Consider the following 12,149-nt stretch of genomic DNA (forward strand, 5'->3'; position numbering starts at 1 on the left):
ACAGAGGTAAGTTAGGGTAATGAAGTACAAGTCTGAAATAGTCATAACACACAGGATGCAATCACAGTCCCACTGATATTAATGAGCATTATTTATTGTCCTTCGTGAAGCTGTACAACTCACCATGAAGAACTGGCAGAGGGTGATGTGTGGGAAAATGTTGTGTGCTTTGTTTTTGCCACATGTGACGCGGCTCTGCTGCCAGAAGTGTGAGAGCTGGTTCTGCAGGGGTCCGCTGGGCCGCAGGTAGAGGACAAACTCCCTGGGCAGAGGGTCGTCCAGGAACGGGTCATCTACATGAGAGAAGAGCCTGGAGGGAGAGGGAGCAAGACTTCAGTTACTTTGAAGCTTCTATTGAGGTTTAGAAATGATGCTTCGAATGTCTGTCGTCATTATAATAATAAAGTTATTCTATTAATTCGAGTACAATGACTGGGGCAAGCAGATGCGCAAAGTGGGGCCATACAAAATGGATTGAAGCAGAATATATATATATTATTTTTTTAAATATTTTTTTGTGCAACCAGTCCCTTTATTATAGAGATAAAATAGTAATGGGAAGCAGAAGCGACAACATGCGTCAAATGGTCCCAGGCCGGATTGGAACCAGGGTCCTTCACTTGGCGCTACAGTACATACTTATAATAAGTTCAAGATCCACTTTAATTAATCCCAAGGGGGAATTCAGTTTTTCCCTCTGGTGTTATTTTATAATTACACATAGGACCTATAGACATGCACTGATGGAAAGGTGTCAGAGTGAAAGGGCTGCCAGTGTTCCGGTGCCAGTGAGCAGTTAGGGTTCAGTGCTTTACTCAAGGACACCTTGGCAGTTCCCAGGAGGCACCTCTTCAGCTACCAGTCCACACTCCGTATTTTTGGTCCAATCGGGACCTGAACCGGGGACCCTTCAGTTCCCAAGCTGAGTTCCTTCCAGACTGAGCTACTGCGTCCCATATTGGTCTATCCTACTCCTTAGATGCAACTGTGCAAAAATACCAGCTTTAAACACAATTAATATGAATAGACATACAAAATGCATTTAAAAGCATTTGAATGTCAATGTTAGAAAAAAAACATTGAGGCTTCTGACTCTTCAGTACAGCTCTTTCGATGGTAACATCACTCTCCCTTAAAGTCAATGACAACAAACATTTTAAAAGAACTCTTTGGCATTCAATATTCCAATGATCCTATTTGCTCTACAATAATTAGGGGGGACTTTGTTCTGCCAAATGCATTCAAAATATGCAACATGCTTCAATTTACCAGCACTTTTATAACATAGTGTGTAAATGATACAGTAGGTAGCACTTTTTTCTAATTTGGTGACATTTCTTATCACAAATATTTGTATTAAATCTGTTGAGAGGAAGCTAATGAAATTATTAAATGTATCATTATTAATATTATATTTTGTATTAATATTATTTTTGTTATTTATTTGCCTACAGAGGTTGCATTTCATTTCTCAAAAGTAAGAGGGCTGCTCGAAATGAATCAATAAAATCATTATTTCTCAACAATATACACAGGATATACTGTACCAATTTGTACAACAGAGGGCAGTATAACACACATTTTCCGTAACTTTGGATGGGTCTATAAACTATACATAAATGTAATGTTTTCACTCACCAGTCACATGCTGCTTGAACACTCCGACCTCCTGTTGATACCAGAGCTTTCAGTCTGTAAGAGAGCAAAGCAGGAAAAGAAAATCTCATTACTTTCACATTACATGTTATTTAGCTGACACTATAATCCAAAGCAACTAACATACACTTCAATTTCCAGACATGCCTAAGAGAGCAATTCAGGGTTAAGTATCTTGCCCAAGGAAACGTACAAATGTTGGCTACAGGTCATTTTAACACCACTGAGAATTTTCATCTACATTGTAATCATGTATAGAGTGAAAATATGCGCAGTAACAGAGTTTGAATAGCCAGCACTGCAGCAAGGAGAAATGTGGAGAAGATACTTCTATCTGAATGAAGTTAATCATTGATCTTCTCTTTACAGGATTCTGCTTCCTCAGGAGTTTTCTGGCAGATGGCAGATAAAAGAAAAACTGTCTTGGATCCACACCTATGTGGAAACTCTGTAGATATTTAGAGATGAAAATGAAGGCTTTAAAGACGATAACCAATAGAATACCATTAAAAGTGTTACATTCCTCCATAGAGCTGAGGCAAACTGCAAAATCGATGGTCATTTTCTGTTGGTTTGTCACTACGAGTCACAAGACCTGTTGTTAATCTAAAAATGTTGAGCAGTGCTTCTTTAAAACATTGAATAATACATTTGGTGAACTAAAAAGGCTTTTGCCGTAGAACTCCGCCAACGCTGTTTCCATAAGTAAAACAGTATACGTGTATCCACCCCATGATTCGTATCCTCCCTAAATCTACTCTTCCTTGGCTCATGCTTCAACTTTCCACCAGGTTTCAGGAAAGCTTGGCCAGTAGATGTTTTGACAATCTTGCTGACAAACCAACAAACCAAACCGTACATTGTAAAAGGTAACAATTCAGTTTTGTATTGCAATAAAACCGTCCTGTACTGTATCTATGTAACTAGAAGGGATTGTGGAGAGTGCAGATCTCCGCCAAGTAAAAAAGAATACATGTATCCACCCCTTGATTTGGATTTAAATGTGAGGAACAGAATACTGGCACATTTTCACCAAGTTTTATTAAAATGTTTCCATAATCTTGCTGACAAACAAATAAACTGAACCGAAAATATAAAGTCATTAGGGAAGGTAACAATTTCGTTTTGTGTTGCAATAAAACCATTTTCAATGTACAACACTTTCATTTAAAAAAGGTATTTATATATTATTTCCATTCCCACCTTTTAATGCAAAAGGTCAGCGTGTGTAAATGAGTAATGGTACATGTATGTCACCAAGTTATGAGACAGACTAATGGCCAACTGGGAGCAGAACAAAATGGATTGCAAATAAGAGGAAGCGTTGAGTAGTGATTCTTTAATATATCATTTCATAATACATTTGGTGAACTAGAAGGGCTTTCCGAGAGCATAGAATTCCACCAACTCCCTTTCCATAAGTACAAAATGAAACGTGTATATTCACCACGTGATTCAGATTCACCCTGAAATGTGGCCAATGCTCTACCCTTCCATCTAGTTTGGTGAAAATTGTGCCAATAGTTTTTCCATAATCTTGCTGACAAACCAACAGCCGACAACCTCTTAATCTCAAAGGTCAGAGTTTCAATGAGTAATGGTAAATTCATGTCAAGATTTGAAGAATACTACATTCGGAGCAGATGAGCGTCACTTTTTCTTAAGCTCACGGAAAATGATACATTGTGTAGGAGGACTCATGAAGGACTCCTCTTAACCATAACGTAAGACTCTCAGTTACTTAGGAAACACTTTTAAGTGTGTTCTGGTTTGAGTGAAGAACCTCAAACTGCATATAATTATTTTCTTAAAATGTGTGTTTACTATCTACTTTGAAGAACTGAAGAGAGTGATCAATCATTCAGTCAAAGAAATCTAAATACAATACTTTTGTAAAAAAAAATCAAAAGAGAGCTGAGAAAAGACTGAACTAACTGGCTTCAAACAGCGTTCCCAATTCAAAAATATATAAAAGTCCCGATTTCACAAAACAAACAATGTTGCAGCTAATGATGAAAACAGATGGTTACATTTTCATTTTTGCTGTTGAATTATGAAATGTAATATATGAATTCTGTTTATTTAGTACTCTTATACTAATCACTTCCTGTATTCCCGTGATAAAAGGGACATGCGCAATAAAACGTGTCACTTCCGATTGAAGCACAGCTGATGGTGTACGTGTGTATTTATTCCTCTGTCACGTTAAACTATGTTCACGGTATTCCTGCCCTAAGATCATGGCATCGCTAACAGGTTATGGGCCCAGGAGGGACCATGGAAGCCGGTGGAACCGTTTGTGTTTCGACGGAGATGAGAAGAACTACGAGTTATGGGAGACAACGTTTTTGGGTCACCTGCGACTGCTAGGATTGAAGGCTGCCATCCTAGAGGAGCCAGGTGTAGAGGATGAGGCTGATGATGAGAAAAACGAAGAAGCCTATGCGGAATTGATCCAGGTACTGGACGATAAAAGCCTTTCACTGATCATGAGAGAAGCAGCGGACAACGGAAGAAAAGCGTTACAAATACTGAGGGACCACTACGCTGGGAAAGGGAAACCACGGGTGATCAGCCTCTACACTGAACTAACGTCGCTGCAGAAAGCCGCTAATGAGAGCGTCACTGACTATATTATTCGTGCCGAAACGGCAATTACAGCACTGAGAAATGCTGAAGAGACTCTTAGCGACGGGCTGCTGATAGCCATGATTTTAAAGGGACTGCCAATCTGTTTTAGGCCGTTTGCCATCCACATTACACAAGGGGATGAGAAGCTAACTTTTGGTGAGTTCAAAACAAAGTTGAGGAGCTATGAAAGCACAGAAAAATACAATGCCAACTTGAGTGAGGAATCTGATAATATTATGAAAGCGAGTGGCTGGGTGAAGTGGAGAGATGGCCCCAATATCACCTGCTACAACTGCGGTCAGAAAGGACACCGGGCTCGTGAGTGTCGAAGTGCGAGTAGCAGCAACAGCAAAGACCAGAGACAGTGGTGCAGTTTTGGCAAAAATTCCACACATATAGATGCAAACTGCAGACGCAAAGAGAGAGACAATGCTAAACAAGCAACTGACGTTGAGGACCACTCATTTGTTTTTAAAGTACGTGACAGTCCAGTAACCGGAGTTACACATAAAGGGCTGATGGTCGACACCGGAGCAACGTCACACATAATAACGAACATCGACAAGTTTAAAAGGTTCGATGAGACTTTTCAACCGAAAGACCACTTTGTTGAATTGGCTGACGGGACAAGAACAAGTGGTGTCGCTTTGAAGAAAGGAGAGGCGGAGGTCTGCCTGCAAGACACGGAGGGACGACGAGTGACAGCGATGCTGAAGGACGCGCTCTATATACCGTCCTATCCACAAGACATTTTCTCTGTTAAAGCAGCGACAGCCAACGGAGCATCAGTGAACTTTCGTCAGGGTTGTAACCAGCTGATTCACCAGAGAGGTAAACTATTTGACATCAAGGAATATGATAGACTTTATTTTTTAAACACTGTGGACTGTGAAGCTGAGGACGATGCATGTTATGGATGTTATGACATTCAAACATGGCATGAAATACTTGGTCACTGTAACTATGATGATGTGTCACAACTGGAAAAAGTCACTGAGGGGATGAAAATTAAGGGTGGGATTGATAAATCTAACCTTAACTGTGAAGTGTGTACTCGAGGTAAATTTGCTCAGAGTAGGAACAGACAACCAGATGCAAGAGCTAAAGCAGCGCTCAATCTTGTGCACACTGATTTAGCAGGTCCCATTGAGCCAGAGGCTAAGGAGGGATTCAGATACACATTGGCTTTTACAGATGACTTTTCAGGGGCAGTATTTGTGTATTTCCTAAAAGCTAAAAGTGATACTTTCAAAGCCACAGAGAAATTCATTGCTGATGTCGCACCTTATGGTAAAATCAAATGTATAAGGTCTGATAACGGTACAGAATTCACCGGGACAAACTTTCAATCGCTCCTTAGACAACATGCAATACGACATGAAACTTCAGCACCTTACTCACCCCATCAAAATGGGACAGCTGAGAGAAACTGGAGAACACTTTTTGAAATGGCAAGATGCATGCTTCTTGAGAGCAATTTACCAAAGAAGCTATGGACATATGCCGTCATGACTGCAGCTGTAATACGTAACAGATGTTACAACAGACGTGTAGGACAGACACCTTATTATATGCTGACAGGACGTAAGCCGAACCTCTCGAAAATGAATATATTTGGATCTGTATGCTATGCATACAAGCAGGAAAAGAAAAAGTTAGACTCGAGGTGTGAGAAGGGTATTTTTGTAGGGTATGATAAAAACAGCCCAGCATACCTAGTCTACAACCCAGACACTGGTAGTGTTCGAAAACACAGGCAAGTGAAGTTTGTCACAAAAAGTATAGTCGAGCGACATACACAGACTGATTTTGAGGCAAGTGATGACGATTTTTATGAGAAAAGGTTTGTATCCACCAAGCCAGAAACCCAGGGGACTGACTTGTGTCCAAAAGAGACACAGGAGGCTCGAACTGAGACAGATGACACAAACACTCAGACAGGAAAGGGAGCAGAAGGTCAAAATAGAAGCTATCCCCAAAGAGAAAGGAGGAGACCTCAGTATTTAGAGGACTATGAATGTAAAGTACAGTGTGACGACCAGAAGTATGTAAATATTGACTACTGCTACAGAGTAATGTGTAATGTACCAAACACCTTTAAAGAGGCCATGCATTCAGCAGAGTCAAAACTCTGGACTGATGCTATGCAGGAGGAAATGAATTCTCTTAAGGAAAATGACACATTCACATTGACCACACTACCAGAGGGCAAAAATGCAGTGGGGGGTAGATGGGTCTATACAATCAAAGAAAACACAGAAAAGACTGAGATATATATATAAAGCCAGATATGTTGCAAAGGGATATAGTCAAGTGGCAGGAATAGACTATAAGGAGACATTTTCCCCGACTGCAAACATGACATCAGTACGAAGCTTGATGCAATTGGCAGCTCAACATGACTTACACCTACATCAGATGGATGTTAAAACTGCATATTTACACGCTCCAATTGATTGTGAGCTCTATGTACAGCAACCTGAAGGTTTTGAGGTCAAGTCAGACACAGATGAAAAGCTAGTCTGCAAGCTGAATAAATCACTGTATGGGTTAAAACAATCTGGAAGAAACTGGAATAAAATGTTGCATGATCATCTCTGAGAACGGTTTTGCACAAAACCCAGCTGATCACTGTGTCTACAGTAAAGGAATAGAAAATGAGAGGATCATTCTGATTATTTGGGTGGATGACTTAGTTATCGCAGCTAATGATATTCACACAATTAATACTGTGAAAGAAATGTTGAGCACAAAATTCAAAATGAAGGATCTTGGGAAACTTAAACATTTCCTAGGCATTGACTTTACTCAGGAAAAAGGAGAAATAAAGATGGGTCAAAAGAAATTCATTACAAAAATACTGGAAAAGTTTGTTATGAATGACTGTAAGCCAAGGTCCACCCCATGTGAACAGAAACACAACTTTGATGATGGTGAAGCTGTTGATGCAACACAATATCGTGAAGTGGTAGGCAGCTTAATATATTTAATGACATCTACACGGCCTGATCTAAGTTGGATAGTCAGTAAACTGTCACAGCATTTTTCAGAGCCAAAAGAACAACACTGGTTAACTGCTAAACATGTATTGAGGTACTTAAAGGGCACAATTAATCAGGAGCTATGTTTTAAACAAGATGAAAAACTGAAACTTGTTGCATACTGTGATGCGGATTGGGCAACAGACCAAAATGACAGACGGAGTATAACAGGGTACTGTTTTAGTCTAACTAGCAATGGGCCTGTTATTTCTTGGAGATCAAAGAAACAGCAAACAGTAGCTTTGTCGACATGTGAGGCAGAGTACATGGCACTGGCTGCCACAGCACAAGAGAGTTTGTATCTTGTGCGGCTAATAGAGAGCATGGATAGTGAGGGTCAATATACTCCTGTGAAAATCTTTGAAGATAACCAGGGTGCAATTGCTCTATCCAAGAACCCAGTATGTCGTCAACGATGTAACATGTGGATGTCAAGTATCATTTTGTTCGAACTGTACTGAGTGATAACATGATAACCATTGACTATTGCCCTACAGCTGATATGGTTGCTGATATTTTCACTAAGCCTGCAACAAAGGTCAAAAGTGAGAAATTTGTAAAGTATTTGTTTGGAATGTAAATAACCCCAGAAGTTTCAAACACTGTGTTATTGTGCAGGTGTATAAGGTGTTTACATTTGAATTCATGTTGAGAAATTGTGCAGTATAAGAGTAAGTGGGGGTGTTGAATTATGAAATGTAATATATGAATTCTGTTTATTTAGTACTCTTATACTAATCACTTCCTGTATTCCCGTGATAAAAGGGACATGCGCAATAAAACGTGTCACTTCCGATTGAAGCACAGCTGATGGTGTACGTGTGTATTTATTCCTCTGTCACGTTAAACTATGTTCACGGTATTCCTGCCCTAAGATCATGGCATCGCTAACATTTGCCATGGCAACTAATTTGCTGGGAAGCATTACAAATGATGAAAGAAGCGGAGAGAATGATTCATTCATGCCTCCATCCTTACCTCAGCAGCACCTGGAGGCACAGCTGATAAGCAGGAGGAGGAAAAGGCACATCAGATTGCGCACATTAGAGCCGCAGAATCTATTTAGTTGCCACTCAGGAGATAAGAGCTTGTACATGCTAATGTGGTTTTCATCTCTCGGGGGCTAGCAGCTTCCCTCAGCATGGCATGAGATGTTGTTCCTGTGGGATGGGACGGGTTGTGTGTGTGTGTACAGAACAAGTGCATTATAATATAGCACACACTCTTAGCGACCTCTAAAATGAAAAGCAAGCATTCACACACAATTTCATACAATGGTAGCAGGGGATACAAAAAGACATCTGGCCTTTTTTTATCCAACTTCACCACAGAGAGCTCAGTTAGCAGCCGTTCTGACCACAGCGGAGACATCAGAGTTAGCGCACTGGTGTGCAAAAGGCGGCTTGGGTTGTGTGAAGCTGCTGTGTCCCACAGGTGTAGACCTACATACCATTGCATATGTGTGTGAGAGAATCAGAAAGAAGGAAGAGAGAACGAGAAGCAGCGGCTGAATAAGGAACCACTTCAACGCACACCCACACAGCAGTAAACAGTATATCTAGAGAATGTAAAGAAAGGCTTTGCCACATACTAACACCTGGTTTACATTTAGCAGTAATGACCATCCCATATCTAACACAAGGTTTTCAAAACCATGAGAAAGAACTGGTTAGGGGAAGTAAGTCCTGCAATGTATCATAATGTAAGTCATTGTGCAAGACAAACACAATGTCCCATACTGTAGATACTGTATTTGCCTATACGTTATTTAAATGTGTGCATGTGAAATACAGACAATCAAGCATATAATTCATACTGCTATGCTAGGACTCAAGCGGACGAGACCTAATCCTGGCTACTTAGTATGTGTTTGAAGAGTTTGTTTTTACCCTTCCCCAAGCCATTATTACAGGAGAAAAGTAAAAAGTGAAACAGTGTTAGCCGCTAACGTTAGCATGCCCTGCTTCCTAGCTTAATACCCATAGCCACCATACTACTAAGGCCTTCCAAGGCCAAGGAGCAATTCACACCTCATCATTTTGTGGGGTTACAGGTTGTGTAAAGAGATGTTGAGGACTAGACTAGCATACCCGCTGTAGCATTTCTTACTGTGTGGAAAACGGATCTGAATGCCTCTAGGCATTGACTTCAGGCTAACATTAGCACTTCTGTCCTGCCATATTGTATTTAGTGAAGTGGATGCTCCCACAACCTTGTACAAGTGATTACATCATGATACCATGTATCTTGTCATAAAGTGTATTTAAGAGCCTTTTAAAGGTTTTTCCTTTAATAATCACTTGGTTGTAAACATACAGTAACACATGGTTGAACTCAACCAACTCATGCAAATAATATTAGCTTATGCCAACTAGTTAGCTACAGCTGATCTGACAGAAACAGTTTCAGCTATTTCAGCCGATAAAAGAAGAGTCATTTTTTAGATAAGTTACATTTAAGCACATATATTCTAAGATAGAGATACAAAATATACATAGCAATGAGGAATTTCACGATAGACTTAACGTTTTTCTTCACAAGGTAATGATCAAAACGTTAATCTTGTAAATGTATAATCTCATAATAGAAAATAATTCATATATTGTGTTTGAGGTTGTATGTAAGATGTATTGTCAGTCTAAAAAAGGGCTCCAAAGGCAATCCTAAAGCTTGGAGGCTTCAACAAATTACAAAAATGTTAAGAAGCAATACTACGGCATTAATCATTGAACAACGGGCATGGGACAACATGTTTCGAAAGAAAAATGTGTATAATGGGGGCAAAGATCTTTGCACTGATAGTTGATGAACAGATGATTCACAACTAGTTATTTGTGGCTAACATGGGCCCTTTTATGTCTGGTGACAAGCAAACATTGCATTCCTCTGTAAGGCCTTCGCATGTGGTGGCAGCGGTGTTTCTCTGCATCAAGACTTGTATCACTTTCAATCACCTTATTCTGCCCTGTATGACAGAACCATGCAGAATCAAATCAGGCATTAAAGCTGAAGCACTGCAACATGACAATAAAAGAAACAGCCAGAAAACTATGAAACATAAACCGATGGGAGCCAAGTCCGAAATCCAGAGCTTGTTCAAGCAACCCCTGCTCCAAAGCAAACACATGTCACTAGATTGATATCTCGAATGAGCCAAACAACACTGTGTGACACTGAGCAAGTACTACAACTATTGTTGAGTTTGACTCATTCCTGCCAAATGTGGCATAACCAGTGAGTTAATCTAACTGCCACATAACTTTTTTACATTGGGACGTGTGGTATTGCATAACTTGACTCAATTAATAAATCATCTAAGGATCAAGGGTGCAATTACTGCAATATATCACATCTTGTGGTTCTTAACTCTGTGCCTGTTTGCTACTGATGCTTGGTGTGAAATATTATGTAAACCACAAGGATGAGCAAATTGTCAGCAACTATGAACTATCCAGGGTTAAAATGTGGAATAAAGAGATACTTGAACAGTTTTGTATTATAATTCATGAATGTAGGGAACTTGTTAACATCTCATTTAAAAAGGATGGTAAAAATTGTAGCAGCAGAGGTCGACATTTGCTGACTTTTACTCCTTAGGGAGGATCAAGCTCCAGAAACACTATATATTACAATTACCATAAAGCAACTCAATAGCTTCTTTCCTTATATCACTGTAGATCTTCGAAGCCTGGTTAACGTCCTCTTTTTTCAGATTTGACACCACCAGTGTGTAGAGTAGTTGTTCCTTCTCAAGCCTAATTCCAGATGACCCTGATGACATCATCCAGGCTACTTTGTCAGACTTGACTAATCTCCACAGACACAGGAGACATTACGAAACTGTTCTTAATGATTAAGTGGTATTCTCCATGGTGAGTCAACTGACCTTTGCTATGTAAAATAGTTGTTTAAATTCTTGAGTTGATTTATTAGACTTAAAAAAAAATGTTTGAGCTGATATTACCCTGAGAAGATGTTCAAAACATGACTTGTGATTCTTTGTATCTGAATGACCTTTGCTGATCACGATTTAGAGGATTACTTTTGTGTGGGGGAATAGTTATAAGTAAAGGCCCAAAAGGCACCAAACCAACATCAAATAACTAGTTTTGACGAAGCCACCTGCTAATTTTCGTGTTGCCTTCATCTTTGCCAAAAGGCTCACTTGAACACATCACTAAGACACCTATGTTCGGCCCCTTCGTGAATGGAAATCACTCTCCTTAGCAGCAGGTGGCGAGTATTAGAATCAGATGAGATGAAGGGTTACAATGAGCAGATTATGCCCACAGCACAACACACACACAGCAACAACATGGTCAACGTACGTATCGAGGTCTCTAACTTGACCAACGTTCAATAATCGGCTTGGTGTCTCAAGGCCTTGAGACAACAACTGTAGCTGCATGTCAACATGAGGGGTTGGAAACCCAAATTTAAAGTGATTTCTCTCAGTTTTGTACTCGTTTCTGAATCATGGCAGTAAAATAACCACAACATAAAAAAGCTGTCAAAACATATCTTTTTGGATTCCCCATGACGTCCCACGTTTCCTTCCTCTGTTGCTGCCTTTCAGGGTTTCCATAGCCGTGGGTGGTTTGTTTCCTAAGGCGAGCCCTAAGCTAAATCGAAATGCCGATTAGAGGGTATGGCAACCCAAGGAGGATCCCATGTAAACAGAGCAAGGAGATTCTTTGGAACTAACTCATTTCAGTTTGGATCATGAAAGAAATCAAAGCTGATGTGTTCGTGGAGCTGATGGTAGAGCAGACTGTCCTGAGGTTTGTTGATCAAAGTGCTCACAAAGGTCTGGTGGGAACA

The 12,149-nt window shown here is 40.1% G+C and overlaps 1 protein-coding gene across 2 annotated transcripts in view; it reads right to left on the reverse strand.

Moving 5' to 3' along the window:
• ubash3bb (ubiquitin associated and SH3 domain containing Bb) overlaps positions 1 to 12,149 on the reverse strand; it is a 49,710-nt gene that overhangs the window by 9,173 nt on the left and 28,388 nt on the right. For both annotated transcript variants that reach the window (XM_034113302.1, XM_034113303.1), the window contains exons 2-3: positions 1,639 to 1,692; positions 124 to 310 (exon numbers count right to left, since the gene is read on the reverse strand). In XM_034113302.1, the coding sequence (XP_033969193.1) occupies positions 124 to 310; positions 1,639 to 1,692 (241 nt within the window). The remainder of the gene's footprint in view (positions 1 to 123; positions 311 to 1,638; positions 1,693 to 12,149) is intronic.

This window comes from Trematomus bernacchii, unplaced genomic scaffold, assembly GCF_902827165.1.
Source record: "Trematomus bernacchii unplaced genomic scaffold, fTreBer1.1, whole genome shotgun sequence".
NCBI classification, from domain to species: domain Eukaryota; kingdom Metazoa; phylum Chordata; class Actinopteri; order Perciformes; family Nototheniidae; genus Trematomus; species Trematomus bernacchii.